The 20,201-nt window shown below is 38.0% G+C and overlaps 1 protein-coding gene across 3 annotated transcripts in view; it reads right to left on the bottom strand.

Moving 5' to 3' along the window:
• Positions 1-326: 326 nt before the first annotated feature.
• The window catches only part of DTL (denticleless E3 ubiquitin protein ligase homolog), a 41,677-nt gene continuing 21,802 nt past the window's right edge, over positions 327-20,201 (bottom strand). For 2 of the 3 annotated variants that reach the window (XM_044916364.1, XM_044916365.1), the window contains 4 exons: positions 17,640-17,729; positions 14,793-14,928; positions 4,502-5,334; positions 1,938-2,358 (listed from right to left, as the gene is read on the bottom strand). In XM_044916364.1, coding sequence (XP_044772299.1) covers positions 2,260-2,358; positions 4,502-5,334; positions 14,793-14,928; positions 17,640-17,729 — 1,158 coding nt within the window. In that variant the 3' untranslated portion in view covers positions 1,938-2,259. Of the gene's footprint in view, positions 2,359-4,501; positions 5,335-14,792; positions 14,929-17,639; positions 17,730-20,201 lie in introns of all 3 variants that reach the window. The other variant, XM_021682542.2, reaches the window with a different exon arrangement.

The raw sequence follows: 20,201 nt of genomic DNA, 5'->3' as shown, positions 1-20,201 counted from the left end.
AAACAGCCAAAGGAAATTCTAATACAGCACTGTAGCAATAATGCTTGGAGTGTATTCAAATGGAAAAGCTTGGGCTGGAAATACTTGTTTAGAAAAAGAAGTACATCACTCCACCCTACTTCATCAAGTAATCCAAGCCATCTTACACACTCAAGGTCTGACCAAGCAAGACGTATTTTATTAAAACCTCTTTCAGCTTGAACTAGATCGTATCCTTGGGAATAAACAAATTTTATTCAATGAACAAGTAGGAGGGATTCTTGATTACTACTAGAGCTCTTTTGTGTAGACTGCTTCTAGGTTAATGCAAAAAGCTCAGAAAAGGATATCAGATAAGGTAAAAGGCTTTATTATTCAGGATCAGCTCAAAGTCTGACACTGACAGAGGCAGGAATAATTATTATCTCATTACATTTGACCTTTGGTACTCATTTGAAGTACTAGTTTTCCAAGTGGGATGTGTTACAGCCAGGAGACTCTCAGCACAGTTTCTGTCAGCCACATTTACCCCAATTTTACTCGGTAGAGCTGTTAGGAGATGTTCAAGGATACAAAGAATATAATCATCTACTTTAGTTATCCTACCCCCCACCCCCACTGGCTTTCAAAGCAAGAGATAGGTAGCATTATTAGCAGATATGGTCATAAATAACACCTTTCCATAACCTAACATTAAAAAATCAAACACTAATTATAAGTAGAGTTTCTAAATATTCAGTTAATGCTGTGGAGTGCTTTGTTTCAAAAACAGCAATTCTGAGGCTTCTCTTTATTTATTTTTCTCCTTGCATAAAACCACGGAGAATCCATGTTTAATTCACATATGTAGTTCTTGTTGGTACAAGCTTAACTTACAGGAATCAAAGGAATTAAAATTTGTCATTAAGAACAGATTTTTAAATTTTGACAAAAATATGAATAAAATCTACATATGTTAGGGATATGGATAAAATGAATCAAGTATCATGATTGTTAGGGGATCCCCTTCCAAGGACACAGTACATAGAAGGTACATGGAGCTTGTGTCTCTGAGGTTATAAAGGGGAAAAACAGAAAACAACAGTTCAAGATGATTGATATGTAATTGCTGATTAAAGGGAAGATGTTCAAAATATTTTGCACATTATTAACTTAGAATCAATCTAAACACCTTCTATATTATTTAGAGAAATTTCCATACTTTTCAGCTCAGGGCTATACTAGAGGGTTACTGTTTTTTATGTATATGAAGAGAATCCAAAAATTCCAGTTAAAGCCAAAAATTGTTTTTTAGGTTCTGGATTTTCAGTTCAGAGCTATGTTCTTTTAATAAAAGTACCAGTAAGAAATCATTACTTTTTCTTAAATTGATGACATATTTTTAAAAAGTTGCAGCCCCTAGAGAACTGAATTCAAGTTGAATTCAAACCCCAACTTTAATGTATGACTATTGATTTTATAAATATCTTTGTCTAGTAAATGGCAAAAATTGTAACCTCTTATAGAACACGATGTTGGATTGGTACCATAGTAAATTGCTTAGTAAAAATAGAAGGACCTTAAGTCTCATATGGGAGACATATTTGGGGGAAAAAAGATAAGTAAAGGTTTCTAGTGTTGTTCTCCTAGTTTCTCCAAAGAGCTGACATTTATCACTGCTCTTAAAAAAAAGATGATTTTAACTTAAGAGACTGTATTTTAACACTGAACACTGAATCAAGATAAATGCACTTATGTGAACATCACATTTTTACATATACTAAAAAAACAAAAAAAGCTCCCAAAAGTGTAGTGAAAAGATTATATAAATTTTAAATGAAATTATATTTGTTTGAGGCAGCACAGATCCAGAGGTCTCCAGCAGAAGACTTCTTCAGCAACCAGCCTTCACAGACAGGCCTCCTGCTGTGACCAGCAGATATTTTCCACTGTGCACCCACAGTCTCAGACTAATAAGAGACAAGTCTTGCTTTTTGCCTCTATGAGCTGGGATGTCATTATTGTAGAGAAGAGGCATAATTTAAAAAGTGAAGCCTACTCATTCAAAAAGTTACAGAGTGATAAACTTACTTTATGGAATTAAACACAGCATTCATCCCAAGGAAGCTGCATATAAGCTATGGTAGAACCAGAGTAGGTAAACTTCAGAGTTGAAAGGATTTTCTCTGAAAATGAAAAAAACGGTAGCTTTCTTAAAGATTAGAGTTATAGAATCACTCTGTTGTATTTTTTGTCTTGTTTTAATGGGCCAAAGTTCAGTTAACTCACTCAGATTAGAATCTACAATTCTGTTGATTGTTCAGGACTGCAGTAGTCGTCTTGGGATTTTCTATGGAAGTATGTACAGATTTTCCTCATGGAGCTGGGAGTAATAGTGACCTAGAAAAAGAAAGTTTAGATTTCAGAGATTTTCTAAGATAAAGTTCAGCTGTTAACTTCAGCAAGTTAGCACTAAAGGGTATTTTAAATTGCAATGCCTAGAAATTTGATTATTTAGTCAGTCAGCTTTCAGTCCCAAATATTTTGATGGCAATGTGTCTTCTGGCTGATTTGTACTGAATTTAATAAAAATTGAATAGACAGTATTCAAGGATGGAAGGGGTAGATTTTTCATGTGAACAGAAAATATTTACCAGTTAAACCTCCTAGAGGAACGAAAGGTTAAAATAATCCTTCTTCTTGAAACAAATTAGTAAATCACCCTCCCAAATTTACAAATGGGATAGCGATTCAAATGGCAGCCGCTACCCTCTTCTGAAGGAATCTACATCATCATGCACATAAAGCAGAAAATTCTTTTAAAGAAACTTTAGCTTCAAAGACTGAAATTATAAAACCAGAAATATATGGGACCAGCACACTATTTTTAAAAGCCTTTAAAATTCACACATTAGTGAAAACAGTTTTTCTTTGAAATTATTTTTCTGCTAACACACAGCTGAGACCAGTTCCTCTGGGGGGAAAAAAAATTTTTGTTAGGGGCAAAAAACAGATACAGTGATAATTTTGAGAAGAAAGGAAAGATTCCTATATTATAGCTGATTTTTTTTTTTTCGTTTTCTGTAGCAAGGTCTTGGTTGGAGCTTGTGTTTGAAATAATCTTTAAAATATTTCTAGTTTATTTTCCCTCTAATTATGGGATAGGCTTCATGACAGTAGGAGAGGGATATGAACACTTATTAAACTAGAACTGGCCTGAGGTTATCCAGTTTCTGCCTTTTAGATTCTTGGAGTGGATTTTAATCATTCTACCACCTTCTCCTTAACACAGAGCAAGAGCTACTATGAAGCACAGCAGAACCTTCCTTAACCCATCCCACCTTAACTTGCAAACTGATTACCTGAAGCTTTTTAGTTCTGATGGGTGCCCATACTCACCCAACGCTCATAGCTACTTCCTCCACCATTAGTAATGAGTCACTTTGCTTTCCCAAGTTCACAAACCTATTTTCTGCCAGCAGTACGTGTTTTTGAAATTATTTAACTTAAATTTATGCTAGTCAATGAAATGAGTCCTAAAAAGGTAAGTGAAACTAAGCTGAATGTTTTAAAAGTATAGATAATAGGTGAATTGCCAAAAATATTGGTGTGAGCAAGATGACTGTAAAAAAGATTGGAGAAAATCATAAAAATCCGGAAGGATTCTTCATTTAAATTGCTTTGTAAGTATCTAAGTTTCACTGTATTTTAAATAATCAAACTGTAATTACAAACTGGAAATCTATTTATGGATGTTGGCAACTTGCCCACAAATGTCAGCTTTATCCATAAAAAGGGGAGGGAATCTATAAAAAGTGGTGGCCAGGGGCTTGGGGGGGGGGTGGAGAAAATAAAAAAGAAAGGGGGGGGGTGGGGTGGGGAGGGAATTATATCAAATAAAGAAGAGGGAAGGTATCTTTGAACTGATATACTAGAGGATGATGAAGGCTTTGAGGAATCAAGCAAGAGGGCTGAGGGCTATGGACCTAGACAAGAGGTTTGTTTTTTTTTTTTTAAATTAATTAATTTATCTGAAAGAGAGGGAGAGAGAGTGAAAGCGCCCACCCTCCGAGAGAGTGGGGAGGGAGGGTAGGGGCAGAGGGAGAGAGGTAGACTCCCTGCTCAGCTGGGAGCCAGGAGGGCTGGATCTCACAACCCTGGGATCAAGACCTGAGCCGCAATCAAGAGTCAGAAGCTTAATGGACTGAGCCACTCAGGCACCCCTGGACCTTGACAGAAGGCATTTAATGGGAATAAATAGGGTTGCTAGATAATAAAATACAACAACACCCAGTTACATTTGAATTTCAAACAAATAAGGGATTTTTAGTATAAATAAGTCCCATGCAATATTTGTCCTGAATTTTTATGTGCTAAATTTGGCAACCCTAGGTATAAATAGATTTACTTAAAAAAAAAAGAAAAGAAAGCATCCTGACTCCTGAGAAGGGATTTGTGTCTGACCTCTTCAAGTTAGGGAATGTATCCTCTCACTGGCCCCATATAAGTTAGAAAATGCATCTTCCCACCACTGCCAACTTACCGGGCCTGGAGAAGTCTTTCCGCTCTGTCTCCTGGAACTGGGGGTCTGGGAGGATGGACTTCGCGGAGATGAATTCTCAGCCTTCCGTTTGGCTGCCATGGCCAATAACCAGTTTTTATTCTCTGGGGAGCTATTCTCTTTGCCTACCACCTCAGACCCTTCTCCACAAGATCCCAAAGGAAGAGGTAGTGTTCCACAGCTTTCTGAAGCATAAGGACTGGCAGGAGAAGGAGGCTCTGAGATACTCATACTAGCTCCTTCAATCTTGCTTGGTTTGGTAGGACCTAGAGAGTCCTTACCAAGGTCTTCCTGGTTACCAGCAAGGCAGCACAGATCCAAATGAAGCTTTTCAACTGGGTCATCAAGCTCAGTCACACAGTTGCAACTCTTCACACACTTCTGTTTCACACTCTCCAGACAACTTGAGTCTAGCCTCCTCTTTACTCGGTTTCTAGACTCTGAGCAAGCCACTGCTTGGGATGATTTCAGACTCACAGGAATGAGGGCTTTTCTTGGAGATGTGATCTTGGTCTCAGAAGCAGGTGGAGTGATAGGTGGTGACGAGGATGGTGTTCGGGTCATCCAGTTTCTAATGGACATCCTGAAAGATGAGGGTGGCTTGGGAGAGCCAGAGGAGACAGAGCCTCTTCTGCTGATGGGAGACCGGGCTTTGGCAGGAGGGGTTTTAATAGAGAATGTGGGAGTATTTGAAGGAAGAGGGAGGTCTCCTGCACAGCTTGGAGCACAAGCTGCTGATGATGGGGAGGAAATGGATGGACTGCTCTTTACTCTGGGTGCTTTGGCAGGAGTACTCTGGCTACTTGTCACTGTCACTGAAAAAAGAAAAAAAAAAAAGAGGGTCACAAAAATCAGAAGTGAAAGTCATAGAAAATTCCTGAATTCTCATCAAGGAAAATTATAGCTAACTTACTCATATAGAAATGGGTTTCCCAGTGAGTAGGTTACATAGATCATTGGATTCTTAACACACCCTTGCAACATTTTCCTTCCCCTTTCCTAACTGCCAGGCTCCCAACCACTGTTGTAAAACATATACTTTTAAATCTAGAAAATACAGAAAAATTAAAAAAAATTCAAAGTATTCAGGTAAACCACTTTTAATATTTTTTCTATACTTGTGCATGTAATACATACATTATACACTTCAAATTTTTTCTATATAAAAACAAGACCATAATGTATATACTATTTAGTAACCTGCTTCTTAGCATATCATGACTATTTCTCACATTAATATAGATTTATATTATCATTTTTAATAGCTACCAAGTATTCTAAGGTAACAGACATCAGGTTGTTAATGATATTTTGTTTTCATAAGTAAAGTTGCCATTAGGATTCCCATATATACTTTTCAGCAATGCTAGGGCAGAGAGGCACTGCACAATGGCTCCCAAACAGAAGTGTACTGGTCTAAAATTTGGCACATTCATTTACTATTGACTTGAACACAACCCTTTACCTCCTCTACTTCAGTTTCCATATCTGTTAAATGGAGAGCTTTTAATCTCCACAAGAAATAACCCCATCAATTACTTGTTAAGGTTATTAGGCCTCACTTGGTTTTCCACCTTAATTTACAAATGGCTACTTTCTACAAGCCAAAGAATGCCAAAGAACATTTTAGAAACTAAATGCTTGCTTGCTTTTAGTAAAACAAATCAAACAGTGGACAGAACTCTTCTCTATGTGTCCTGTCTCTTGTTTACAAGCAATGGCAAGTACTTTAGGCAAATTCTTATAAACTTTATGCTTCTTCCCCCTTGGGCCCCACTGCAGACAACTCCGTATTTTCTTACGTTCCTTCTGAGCTTTGGAGATTTCTGAAACAGTGTTCCTATCTCCAATAACAAGGAAAGGCCATCAGTTTATTTTCTAAGTCACCAACTCTTTGAATTATCACTCTGATATTTAATTCAGTTTAATTACTGAATTGCATTTATATGCAATTGAATTTAAGATGAGCTGACATAAAAATACAATCTCTCTTTTAACTAGAATACAGATTTACAAGGATTAATTTCAGGCATTTAGTTACACTTTATGTTCTACCCTGTGCTTTTTACTAATCAAGCAGTTTTGCCTTGCAACAGAGAAATTCTACACACTGACTTTTGCCTAAACTTTCCCCATCAACCACATGTTTAGAAATGGCCAAGGTGATACTGCTCCTTCTACGCATCATTACTGGAAAACCCCATTTTTGTCGTAACACGCTATATAAGGGAAATTAGTGACAGGGACCTGTCCCTGAAGCATCTGGTCATAGTTCTCATACTCATGTTCTAGAGCTTGATTTGTTATTATTTCAGGAGGACAGAAACTTTTCATTTGTTTCACTCCTCAGTGCAGGTCAACAGTCACTACATAGCCCCTGTAGTCTTTAGTTCCATTAAAGTGGGCTGAAGGGTATGGTTAAGGCAGAACAGAAAGCCCTAAAATAGTATGGGTCTTACAACATGCAGATTCTAAGACAGGATTAGGGGAGAAGGAAAAGCTGGGCCAGGGGCAGCTGGGCTTGGGCCACACAGATATCTAAGTTTCTGAAGTGTTCACTAAAGGTTAGCAGGGGATCTGATGTGGTGGAAAGCTAGGGCATTTCTCTTCCTTTAGGATGTTAAAATGAAAGAAGGAGTGGACCATGTTCAAAGAGAAGATTTTATTAACTTGGAAGGCTAACAAAACTCTAGGCCAAATTTAAATCTTTTTTAAAAAAATAGTAATTAGATTATTAAGATAATAAAAGTTCATGGTAAAAAAAAAGAACCAAACAGTTAAAGAGGGGAATAAGGTGAAAAGTAAAAAGACCTCTTTTTAATCTTCTCGTTTTACTCATGTTCTTGTGCAACCCACAATTTTCTATATGTCTGTTAGTACACACAAGGCATATCATACTTTAAAAACCCAACAATGGATTATTACACACATACACCACATACTCCCTCACGTACATTCTGCAATTTGCGCTTTTCTCTTAAAAATGTTATCTTTTCCTCTATATCTCTACAAGTACGTTAGATGTACTGCATTCTTTTTAACAGCTATACAGTATGTCATATTGATCCATCGATTTAAAAGGACATGCCCATTTAGCACATCATCTACTGAATTTCCATTGACCCTAAGCACTGCATGAGATCTGATGACACATGAGTCTGATAGACTGCTTTACTATCCTAAAAGCTTCCTGAAAGTCAGTTCCTTTGAGGAATTATAAGAGAGCTTACTAATAATTGGTCACTTTGCAGCTCCTTTCTGTATAAGGGTTTGCCATCTGGCCTCACCCCACCTTTTCGGTCATATCATGTACTCTGCTACTTTAGGATCCTGTTACAGGAGACTACTCATTGCTTCCTGAATAAGCTGCACACTGTCACATCTCTGTCTTTGTTCATGTGGCTTTCTTGCCAAGTCTGTCCCTTCTTGGCCAGGCAAAAATTCTCATGTTTCAGGCTCTGATGACATCATTAACTTCATTGCTACACAATTCACAAACTTCTTTTCACTGTGAAGAATTCACAAACTTCTTTCCTCCTCTCCCAGAGTAAGTAGGTTCTTTTGTTTATATAACTAGGAACAATGTTAGTAATGTACCACAGCTTTTGTAGCTGCCTCCTGGACTAGACTGTGAGCACCTAGGGGGCAGGTGATGATGATTTACTCATTTTTAAGTCTAGTGCCCCTATAGCAACCCAGCAAGGAATTATTAAACCATTTTTGTTAAATGTCATTACTGCTGAGAGAGGACGGTGAGGTTCCAGGCATCAAAAAACAGACTCTAAGTATTCTGCTGACTGGTGAGACTATAGCAAGCACATGAGATAGAACAGGTAAGGTTTCTTTCCTTTAAGATAAGGACAGTCATTGTCCTTTGTCATTCAGTAATGCCTAAACCAGATGTTCTCAAGCCTGGCTACATAACAGAATTACTTGGAGCTTTATAAACATACAGGTACTTGGTCCCCACCCCAGACCTACTGAACAATCTCTGGGGATACACAAACTTTTAAAAAGCTCCACCACTGGTTATGATGCACAGCTGGGGTTAAGAACCATTCACCTCGACAGTGCTGAGATTGCTGGCGGAAAGAGTGAAACACCAGGATGTGACAGAGCAGGTGCTGGCTGGGAGAAGTAGGGCAGAGGGAAAAGGGGCCGTGCCTTGGATTTAAAGCCTTCTGGCTGGGGTGTTAAAAGGGCCAGAAGAGAAGATACGAAGCCCAGGATAGCAGTGAAGCTTGGGGTGACAATTAGAAGTTGGGAAAGCAGAGGACCGTAATTTTCAAAATGGAAGTGTGATTAGCAGCAGCCAATCTGTTGCTGGAAGCTGGGCTACAGGGCTGAATAGCCAATGTGCCAGCCCTTGGCATTCACTGGGGTTGTTGCTCTGTAGTGCTCTTCAGAGGAACTCTAGCAGCATCCAGAAATGGAGAAATCTAGGTATAACTCTTGGTCAGGTTTTTTCTCTTTTTTTTAAAAAATATTTTATTTACTTATTAGAGAGAGAGAAAGCACAAGCAGGGGGAGTGGTACAGGGAGAGGGAGAAGCAGGCTCCCTGCTGAGGAGGGAGCCCGATGCGGGACTGGAGCCCAGCACCCTGGGATCATGACCTGAGCCGAAGGCAGACAACCAACTGAGCCACCCAGGTGCCCCTCTTGGTCAGGTCTTAACTCAAATTTTGCTTTCCTGTGTTGAGTTCTAAAGGAGGTAGTACTGCAGAATGCTTGCAAGCATGTGCTCCAAACCCAGGCTGCAAGTGTTTAAACTCTGGTTCTACTACAACTTCAAGGCTGTGTGATCTGAGGCAAGTCTAACTTCCTTGAGCTTCAGTTTTGGTTGTTTGGGGAACTAAATAAGATAATCCATGTGGGTCCCTAGAATGATTGTGCTAATACTCAATAATGGCTAAATGTTGTTGTTATTATTTTGGTCCAAACTTAGACAACATATGTAACTTTTTTTGTGACTTGGCTTCCAAAACTAATTAATGACACACTAAAAATACTTAGTTAAGCAACTCACTTTTCATTAATACTCTTAAAATGGTTACTGCAATTAACACAGAAATGCCACCTCTGGGAATCTATTTTAATGGGATGGAGGAACCCTTAATTCAGAAAAAAATTTTCACAAAATATTGGAAACAAAATGTCCAACTACGATAGAATAGCTAGATAAACTACGGAACATTTACTCAGTGGACTATTTTAAATATTTTGCTAAAAAGATAACAAAAAGTGCTTAGGACATCATGTTCAGTGAAAACATCCCCAAGAAATCCAAATGTATTTACAGTGTAAACATGATTCTGTTGATAAGACTCTCTTTGTGGAAAAGGAGGAAAATCTCAAAAATGTTAAAATGTTAATTAAAATTGTGAGTGGTGGAAACACTGAGGGCTTTTTCCTCATATGATTCTTCGCTTTTTCGTTTTCCAAAATTAGGGAGAGATAAGTAAATATAAAGACAAGGCAGCAAATAGACATCCATGTTCATGGATCACAAGACTTAACACATCATTAAGATGGCAATATTCCCCAAACTGAGCTATAGATTTGATGCAATCCATATCAAAATCCTACAGGACTATTTTGCAGAAATTGATAAGCTGGTTCTAAAATTTGTATAGAAATATAAGAGGACAAGAATAGTCATAATAACTTTGAAAAAGAAGAAAATTGGGGGACTCAGACCTTCTGACTTCCAAACCTGCTACAAAGCTACAATAATCAAGACAATGTGGTATCAGCATAAGGATAGACATATACACCAATGGAACAGAAATGAGAATCTAAAAATAAACCCTTACGTTTATGGTCAATTAAGTTTTGGCAAGGGTGTGAAAACAATTTAATGGAGTAAAGAATAGTCTCTTTTAAAAATGATACCGAGAGGGGCGCCTGGGTGGCTCAGTCGTTAAGCATCTGACTTTGGCTCAGGTCACGATCCCCGGGCCCTGGGATCGAGTCCCACATCGGGCTCCCTGCTCAGCAGGAAGCCTGCTTCTCCCTCTCCCATTCCCCCTGCTTGTGTTCCTGCTCTCGCTATCTCTCTCTGTCAAATAAATAAAATCTTTAAAAAAATAAAAAATAAAAATGATACCGAGAAAGCTGGATATCCATGTATAAAAGAGTGAATTTGGATCCTTACCTCACATCATACACAAAAATAAACACACAACGGACCAGATAGCCTTAAAACTAAAAAACTCCCAGAATAAAACATAGGAGTAAATCTTTGTGACCTTGAGTTAAGCAATGGTTTCATTAGATACAACGTCAAAAGCACAAATGACAAAGGAAAAAACAGATAAACTGGATTTCAACAAAATTAGAAAATTTGTATCAAACAACACCATTAAGCAAGTAAAAAGACAACCTATAGAATAAGAGAAGATTTCAAATCATTGTATGACAAGGGGCTTATATCCAGAGTATATAAAGAACACTTATAACTCAACATTACTCCAAAGAAAATACACAAATGGCAAATAAGCACATGAAAAAATGCTTTACATCGTTAGCCATTAGGGAAATTCAAATTTAAACCACAATGGGATGCCCCTTCACATTCACTAGAAGGGCTATATTAAGAAGAGAAACAATAAGAAGTGCTAATAAGGATACAGAGAAATTGGAACCCTCATTTTGGATGTTGAAAAAATTCTAGAATTAGATTGTGTTGATGACTGCCTAACTCTGACCATCCTAAAGACCCTGCACTGTATACTTTAAATGGGTGGACTTGTGATATGTGACTATACCTTGACAAGGCTCTAAAAAAAAAGCCTCAAGGGGAAAAAAAGTAGAGGAAATAAAAAGTATGTAACTCCTTTCTGAATAGAAAAAAATAATAATACTCTTGATCAAACCAAAATTATGATCCTGTATTGGGAAGATAGGGGAATGCAGAGCATGCAGAGGTTTGCTAGTGGTGGAGACAGAGAGAGCTAAATCCTCATCTCACATAGTAAGAAGTCAACAGATAATGTTGAAAACTGCAACAAAATAAAACAAAACCCTGAAGAAATAGAAATGCACAAATATTATTTAGAGATATAGACATACACATCAAAGAATCAGCTAAAAGATTTGACAGTGGCTACCCCTGAAAAAGGGGAACTGTGGGGCAGGGTGTCTGGGGACTGCTTTTTATCTTATTCACTGCTGTAGAACTAGTTGACTTGTTAAACTATGATACTAATAAAAAAATTTTTTTTAAAGAGAGGAAAAACCAAAACCAAAAATGAAGGCATCAAAGGTTTTACTGAAGTAGACTTAGAACAAAAGACCCCTCTGGAGTCCAGTTCTGCTTGTAAGAGACTAAATAAGTAAGTCACTAGAAAAATGAGCATATATTTGGTCTCACCTTCAACTCCCCATTACCTTAGGCCTTGATGGCTAATGTAAAATGAATCTTTAAGCTTGAATTTCAAGCTTACTACTATATATCTGTTGATAACATCAGAATCCCCTCTGGCTGGCTCAGTGCTTGGAATACTTTTGCTCTTGGTGCATTGTCCCACTCTTCAACACTGTCTCTGTCAATTCATGGTTATTACAAAATCCACATACATGATCTTTCCAATACCTTGCTTGCTCTGTCTCTTGGCCTCCTTCTACACGGCTTTGTCCTTTCACTCACTCAAGCCCCTTATTCCTTGACCTTATTACTACCAACCTGCAAATCCTCCATTTTCTCAATTTCAATCACCCCCTGTTTTCCAGCTCACTTTTGTGAGCAATTCCAAATTCCAATTCCAAAAACCCTTCATTCTCGGGGATCTCAATTCATTCATCTTCCAACTTCGATACTGTATCCCCATGCCACTATATCCTCACTTCTCTCCTCACCCAGTTTCAATCCTATAGTCAGTCATTACAGTCATCCTCTCATATCTACCCTCAACCTCCTTGGCCCCCCCTCACTTCACACTTGTGGATTTAAACCACATCCCTGGTTAAATGCAACTCCCCACCTACAGTGTATCTGTACCTGGGCAGCAGACACACAACCATGCTGACTGCTCACTTTTAATTCATGGCTACTAGCCTCAAGTTGACCCATAGCCCAACAACCGTATTTCCCCAGTCCATTTACTCTTCTTTTCTCTGCATGACTCATGTCACACTTTCTTATCTCTCCTCAGATCTCAACCACCTCTTCCCTTATCCTTATTTTCACTTGATGATCTTGATTCCTATCTCAGCTAAGAAAAGAGAAGCTATCAACTTCCATAGGTTCTGACCATCCCTCTATCCACCTACCTTCACTGTGCTTATATATTCTACCTTTTCTCTAATTACTATGGATGAACTTTCCACACCCCTGGCAAAGGCCTACCCTTTTACTTGTAAATTTGATATCACCCCTTCACACTTGAGAACATTGCTCCAGCAAATTTCCCTGCATCAAGTTTCCCCCTCTCCATAGGATCCTTCCAGTCACATACAAAATGCTATATTCCTATTAATACAAAACAAAAACAAATTTCAACACTGCTTCTTCCTTCAGCTACCACTTCATTTCTCTCCTTTTCTTTCTAGCAAAAACTCCTTGAAGGAACCCTCTATACTTACAGTCTCCGAGTTCTCTTCTCTGCTCCTCCTTAACACCTCCTTGACACTCTGCCAACTGCTCTCATTAAAGTCACCAAATAATCCCCATATTGCCAAATCCAAAGGCCAATTTTTACATGGAATGCTAAAAACATTTGAACAAATTCATCCCCCTCTCCATTTATTTACTTGGCTTCCAGGATACAATACTCTCCTAATTTTTCTCTATTTCTGGTTGTGTCTGTTCCTTCACCCCTCCAATCTCTAAACATTGGGGTGTTCCAAGGGTCAGAACCTAGACCTATCCTCTTTTCTTAACTATAGCTTCCTTCACCTATATGATGAATCCCAAATTTACAGCTCTAGCCTTGAACTGCAGAATTAAACATCTAACCCCCTCTCTGACCTCTTCATTTGAATGTCTAATAATTGTCAACATATCCAAATGGAACTTTGGCTGTTCTCTCCCAAACCTGTTTCTTCTGCAATGATTCCTATCTAGATTAATAGCAATTCCATTCTTCTAGCTTCTCAAGTCCTAAACTCTAAAGTGATCCTTGATAACTCTCCCTTACATCCCATATCTGATTCCACGCTATATTTACAATATATCCAGAACTTGAAGACTTTTACCATGTCTTTTGCTACCCCTCTGTCCAAGTCACCATCATTGCTTCCTGGATTATTTCAAAGGACTTCACAATTAGCTTCCAGCTTTTACACTGATCCCTTTATAATTTGTTTTCAACACAGGAGTAAAAATGGTCAAGCTAGGAAAAGTCAGATCATGATACTCCTCTATTTAAAACCCTGCAATAGCTTTTTATCTGTCAGAATAAAAGCCCAAATCATATAAGAACCTCATTTTCCATTACTATTCCCCTCCCTCTCCTTAGCTTGCTCCAGTTAGAGGGGCTATACCCACATTAGCCTCCTCGAGGAACAAAAAATGTCAGGCCTACTCCTGCTTCAGGGCTTCTGTGCTTGCTGTTTTATCTGCCTGGAATGTTCTTCAAAATGTGCACATGGCTCACTATTTCACTTCCCTTACTCAAATGTCATCTAAACATTGAGGCTTCCCTGGGCACCTAATTTTCCACTGTTCCTTTTTTTCCGAAGTATTTATTATTACCTGACATAGTACATATTTCACTTTATTTATTTTTAAAGATTTTATTTATTTATTTGACAGAGACAGAGATAGCGAGACCAGGAACACAAGCAGGGGGAGTGGGAGAGGGAGAAGCAGGCTCCCCGCCGGGCAGGGTGCCTGATGTGGGACTCGATCCCAGGGTCCTGGGATCATGACCTGAGCTGAAGGCAGACGCTTAACGACTGAGCCACCCAGGCGCCCCATATTTTACTTTAACTTGTTTCTTTGCCTCTCATACTAATCTGTAAACTTCATTTACGTCTTTGGGATTTTTGATTCTTTTGTTCATTGCTAAAAGTCCAGCAACTCAGAGCAATGCCTAGCACATCATAGGTGTTCGATACTTTGAAAGTAAATCCACCACTGTATTCCAGTGCCTTGTGTAGATGATAAACCTAGTAGTTCTCAGAAAACATTTATTGAAAGAATGAATGTCAAAACGATGGTGCTTTCCTTTCAAAATATACCAAACAAGATCAAATTTAGCTTATCACTCTGTATTGTAGAATGAAACCAATCAAACCATAAACAATGTAGAAAAATGCACGGGATCCTTACCTAGGTCAGCTCTCGCTTCTTTTTTCTTCTGAGAAGCCCAACCCACTATGGAGAGTTTATCTCCTCCTGATTTCTCCTCTAAGCCTCTATTCAAGCGCCAGATTTTCAGTGTATTGTCATCAGAGCAGGTAGCAATCTAATGAGAATCAGGAAGGGAGTTAAGAAGTCTCAAAGATTTACAACAAAGTGAAAAGTAGATCTTAAGGACTCATGACTAGAGAATTATTCCATCTAATATACCAGGATGTAGAAAATGATCATATATTCATCCCTTGCTTTCAGGAATCACTCCAAATTTCCAAAGGACTCTTGTTTCTTTCTAATTCTGATGGTATGTCTTTCGTTACCAGTCATGTCTTACCTGACCTAAAGCCCTACTATAAAATCAGGTTCATTTCATTTTACTCTCAAAAACCTGGGCAAGTCATCATCTTCATCACCTTCTATATAACTATGAAATAAATAATTACAACACCTTTTTTATTTCCTCTCTTAAACGATAAACCAGTGTACGCCACCAACATTCAATTTCTACCACTTCCTTCTGAATTCTACATGTTCTGGCTTACTGCTGAAATAATGGGATCATTTCCAAGATCAGGCTTAGTCGGTGACTCTAGTAGGCTGTGACAAGTAGAATGAAACCATTCCTTTGAGATTCTTTTTCAGATAGGTAAAGGAGTAATCTGGGAAAACAACAAGTTCACTAGGCTGAAAGAAGTTAAAAATAACCTTTGCCCCTTTAAAAATATCTGACCATTCCCGATTTTGGTCCCAAGCCTTTTATGGCAGAGAAAGTCCAGCTTGAAGAGCTTGTGGCAAATGGCCACTGGTACCAGAGCTGTTCCCCAGCATTTGTTTATATAATTTCTCTATTTCAGTCACTGAAGAGACAGAAAAAAAAGAACACACGTTCTTCTTAAATCTTGGCCCCCAAGAGACTGGCAGCTTTTTCCTTTCCTTACTGGGAGGCCAAAAGAAGACACACATATTTAACTGCTCTACAAGAAATGCCTGGAATCCCCAGTTACTCTATGGTCTATTAACAAGAATTATTTCCAGAGTACCTACTGTGAGTCTGACAATTTACATATTTTATGTTGTTTAATTCTCACAATGTAAAAAGCCTTGAACTCAAATAACCTCATCTACAAAATAAGAATAAAGTTACTTGCCCAAGGTCACCACAATTAAGTGGCAGAGCTAGAACTGAAATCTAAATTTTTCCAATTTCAAAGGCTAGATTTTAAAACCATATTTTACCTTAACTCTAGGCTGGGAACAAAGTTATTAAAACAAACAAACAAACAAACAAACAAAAACTTTTAAAGTAGGGGTCATTAGATTAGTATAGGTAAACAGCCCTGTCATTACCTATGAGTCTTTTCTGTGCATATAGTTAAGGGCAATATATGATAGTTGAAAAAAGAGAACACAAATAACTGAGTAATTAAAAAACTCTCTTAGTTCTCCAACCATGTTAAAAGTAGGTATTTCACTGGCAGTTACATGGAATCTCAGAAGAAAAATGTCATTAGGATTTAATTATTGGTGATTAAAGCAAGGAGTTAAAAAAAAAGAGTCTATCATAAGGCTGACCACAGAAATGGTTATACAGATACAGAAATAAAAAGAAATCCACAGCAGTACTGGAAAGCTAGCAGGGATGCCATGAGTAGTAGACCAGACCATAAGAAGTTTCTGGAAGATAAAAAACAGATGGGAACAAAACCTCAACATGTCATAAATGAAAGGGGAGATATCCACAGAAGTGATATTTCTTGTAAGCCCCAAATAACCCAAAGACTAGAGGCAGTAGGGACTGGGAGAATTAGTGGAACTTGGGCCACTATTGTATGAAATCCCTATATATTCACGAAGTTTATGTTTCTGGCCTTTTTACATTTCAGGTATTTTGTTTGTTTGTCTTTAAGTATTATTGTAAAAAAAATTTTTTTAAGTGAGAAATGTCTAAAACATTTTGGAGCCACTTACATAGTGTAGCCATAGATAACCTAACACATTACGACTTCACAGTAAGCACGGTTTAGGCATGTGAAAACTAAATTGGACTGTGAAGGACAGTCAAGATGTTACATTTAATATACCACATTGATAATACGTAGAAAGTTAATAAAAACTAGTTTTCCCACCTTAGATTTTCTTTTTATCTTAGATTTTCAGATGAAATTTAATTACATTAAAAACTTAATTCTATGTTTAGGAAAGAAATTACTCTAGGGAATCAAGAAATCCATTCTTATCTTGCCATTTGCAATGATGTGGATGGAACTAGAGGGTATTATGCTAAGTGAAATAAGTCAGTCAGAGAAAGACAATTATCATATGATCTTACTTATACATGGAATTTAGGAAACAAAACAGGATCATAGGGGAAGAGAGGAAAAAATAAAACAAGATGAAATCAGAGAGGGAGACAAACCACAAGGGACTCTTAATCACAGGAAACAAACTGAGGGTTGCTGGAGGGGAAGGGATGGGAGATGGGATAACTGGGTGATGGATATTAAGGAGGGCATGTGATGTAATGAGCACTGGGTATTATATAAGACTGATGAGTCATTGATCTCTACCTCTGAAACCAATAATATATGTTAACTGAGTTTAAATTAAAAAAAAAAATCCATTTTTATTCCTTAGTGTAAGTTTCTCTATTGGTAGAGAAAAGTAGAATATGTATGGTTAATGCTGACATAGATCCTGGATGGCCTCTAGATCTTTCAATCTCTAAGCATAAAAGTCTGTGTAACTCTCAAACTAACCTTGGGAAAATCTACAAATCTGTGATCTACTTTTTAAACCAATGACAGAGATTTATTTACAAACCTTTGTGAAGTCTGATGGACACCAGCACACAGATGTGACTTCTTGAGAGTGACCCTGGAGCACAGTAGGAGGATGCCAGGGTGTGGAGACCTATCACACCATCAAAAAAGAAAAAACAAGTCAGCAGAGCAGTATTAGGTCTTCCAGATAGAGCCTTTGAACCTCTCCATATTTGTGTCTTACAGAGCTTCAGGGTTGTTACCAAAGATCTCTCTAGGTATGCCTAGTTATAGCTCAGAAAAGAGTCCCAATGGGCAATAAAAGTATTTCTGTCATTGATCTGAGAAAACAGAATGAAAATAGCCAAAATAAGTAAAATAATATGAACTTGAAAACCAGGACAGGTCTTATTTCAATTCAAGACTACCTAGCTATATATATTTTGACTAAAATTCAAGAATGACATTGTTCCTCACCTCTTAGCTGGTAAACTTTCTATAAGGATAGGGTTCAGCTGCTAGGTAGTATGAACTTCAAGTGGAGTCCTGTTTTTACATAGTCTAGACATTTTCAGATCTTCTCTAATCGGCTACTTCCAGGAACACTACATTAAATAAATGCTGAAGGCATCTCAGACATAGTACCAGTTCTCCTCTGACAAGAGGACAGTCTTTCATCCAAAAGACTCACTGATTTTTACCAAAGTCCCTAGAATTATACCCCTTCATTTTGAAGGAATATAAACTATATACTTTTACATGGCACTTCCACATGGCACTTTTTTTTGGGGGAAAAAAAAAATCCCCTAAAATTTCATTTTGGTAAGTTTGCTTAAAGAAATCTTGAATTTTCAGTTAAGTACTGCCATATCTTAATGAATCAAGAAGGGTCATATTGTGCAGTACTATACACGTGACAAAGGATCAGATTTCCCCCCTCACTGGATGCTACTTGTGATATGCATTTGACAGTTGACTCATTCAAGAGTTGTCAATCCCTTTCAGAGGCCACGGGAATTAATCAGCACAATATGGCATATAAACTCACATAACTATTATTAGCATGTGTTCGGAAAAAAAAATTATTCTCTTTTCATTTTCCTGAGGCTATGAATCATTGCTCATCTGTATGAAGAAAGTGGAGGCGACTCTGGAAAGAGTATTTGCAGAGAATGACTAAGAAAACTTAATAGATTCCTTCAATTGTAGTGAAGAGAGTCAACACACTGATTCATAAGGTCATCCAACTCAATTATTACTACTCCTCTCTTGGGTTAAATGGCACATGTAATGATTCAAAAAGCAAAAGAAGAGAAAGAGTAGAGTCTAATTTGCCTTGCCGGGTTAATTAGAGTTTAACAGAAAAAGCTTTTTCCTGAGTATTATCTAAAAGGATCTCACTCTTTGCCTCCTACAATGGCACAGAGAACAATAACTCATTCCCTCACAAGGTAGCGTATTTTAGGAAAGACTTTCAAGATAGTCTCTAGCTATCTCAGGAGCCACAGAAATTTTCCTTCCTCCTGCATTTGGGATGGCCCCAGCCCATTAAATTTCTCTTCATGCAAGGCCCAAGCAGGCCAGGTAGGAGCAAATTAAAAAGGAGAGAAAATCCTAATGTCCTCTTGACTGACCCTCCCTGGTAGGAACACATTATTCTACTCCACTGGTTTACTCTGCTTGTGGCCTCTAGCTTGTCATTTCAAGATACTGCCTCTTCTTCAATTTTCTAGGCATTACGGTACCTAAGGGAACCTAAACATGTACACAAAGGATTAAAATAAATCTCAAGAAAACCAAACATCCGCCAATAGAATACATGCACATTTTTTGCATTTATCTATAGGATCTAAAAGAAAAAACAAAAGATCCCTTGGAAAAACTTTTTACAAACTGGTAATAAGGTAGGAATAATAATGATAATAAAAGTCAGCATTTGTTGAGGCAGGCACTTCGTATAGCATTAAAGTAGGGAGAAGGTTCCTCAAAAAGTTAAACACAGAATTAATTACTATATGACCCAGCAATTTTTTTTAAAGATCTATTCATCCATTTGAGAGAGAGAATGAGACAGCACGTGCGCACGCGAGTGGGGGTGGGGGGAAGGGGGAGATGGAGAGAGAGAATCTCAAGCAGACTCCCTACCCAGCTAGGAGCCCAATGTGGGGCTCAGTCCACGACCTGGAGATCATGACCTGAGCCGAAATCAAGAGTTGGACGCTCAACCCCGACTAGCCAACCAGGCGCCCCAGGACGCAGCAATTCTATTCTTAGGTATACACACAGCAAAACTGAAAATATATGTTCAAACAGAAACTTGTACATGAATGTTCATAGTAGCTTTATTTATAAAGCCAAAAAGTGGAATAATTCACATGTCCACCAACTAATAAATGGATAAATAAAATGTGGTCTATCCATACAATGGATATTCAGCCATAAAAAGGAATGAAGTACTGATACGTGCAACAACAAACAAATCTGGAAAACATTATGCTCAGTGAAACAAGCCAGACATAAAAAATCACATATTGTATGATTCCATTTATAGGATATGTCCAGAATAGGCAAATCCACAGACAGAACATAGGTTAGTGGTTGCCAGGGGCTGAGAGCAGAGGAG

The sequence above is a fragment of the Neomonachus schauinslandi genome, chromosome 6 (genome assembly GCF_002201575.2).
Source record: "Neomonachus schauinslandi chromosome 6, ASM220157v2, whole genome shotgun sequence".
Classification (NCBI taxonomy): domain Eukaryota; kingdom Metazoa; phylum Chordata; class Mammalia; order Carnivora; family Phocidae; genus Neomonachus; species Neomonachus schauinslandi.
Note: the sequence above shows the minus strand (reverse complement) of the source record. Positions and strands in the feature narration are given on the sequence as shown.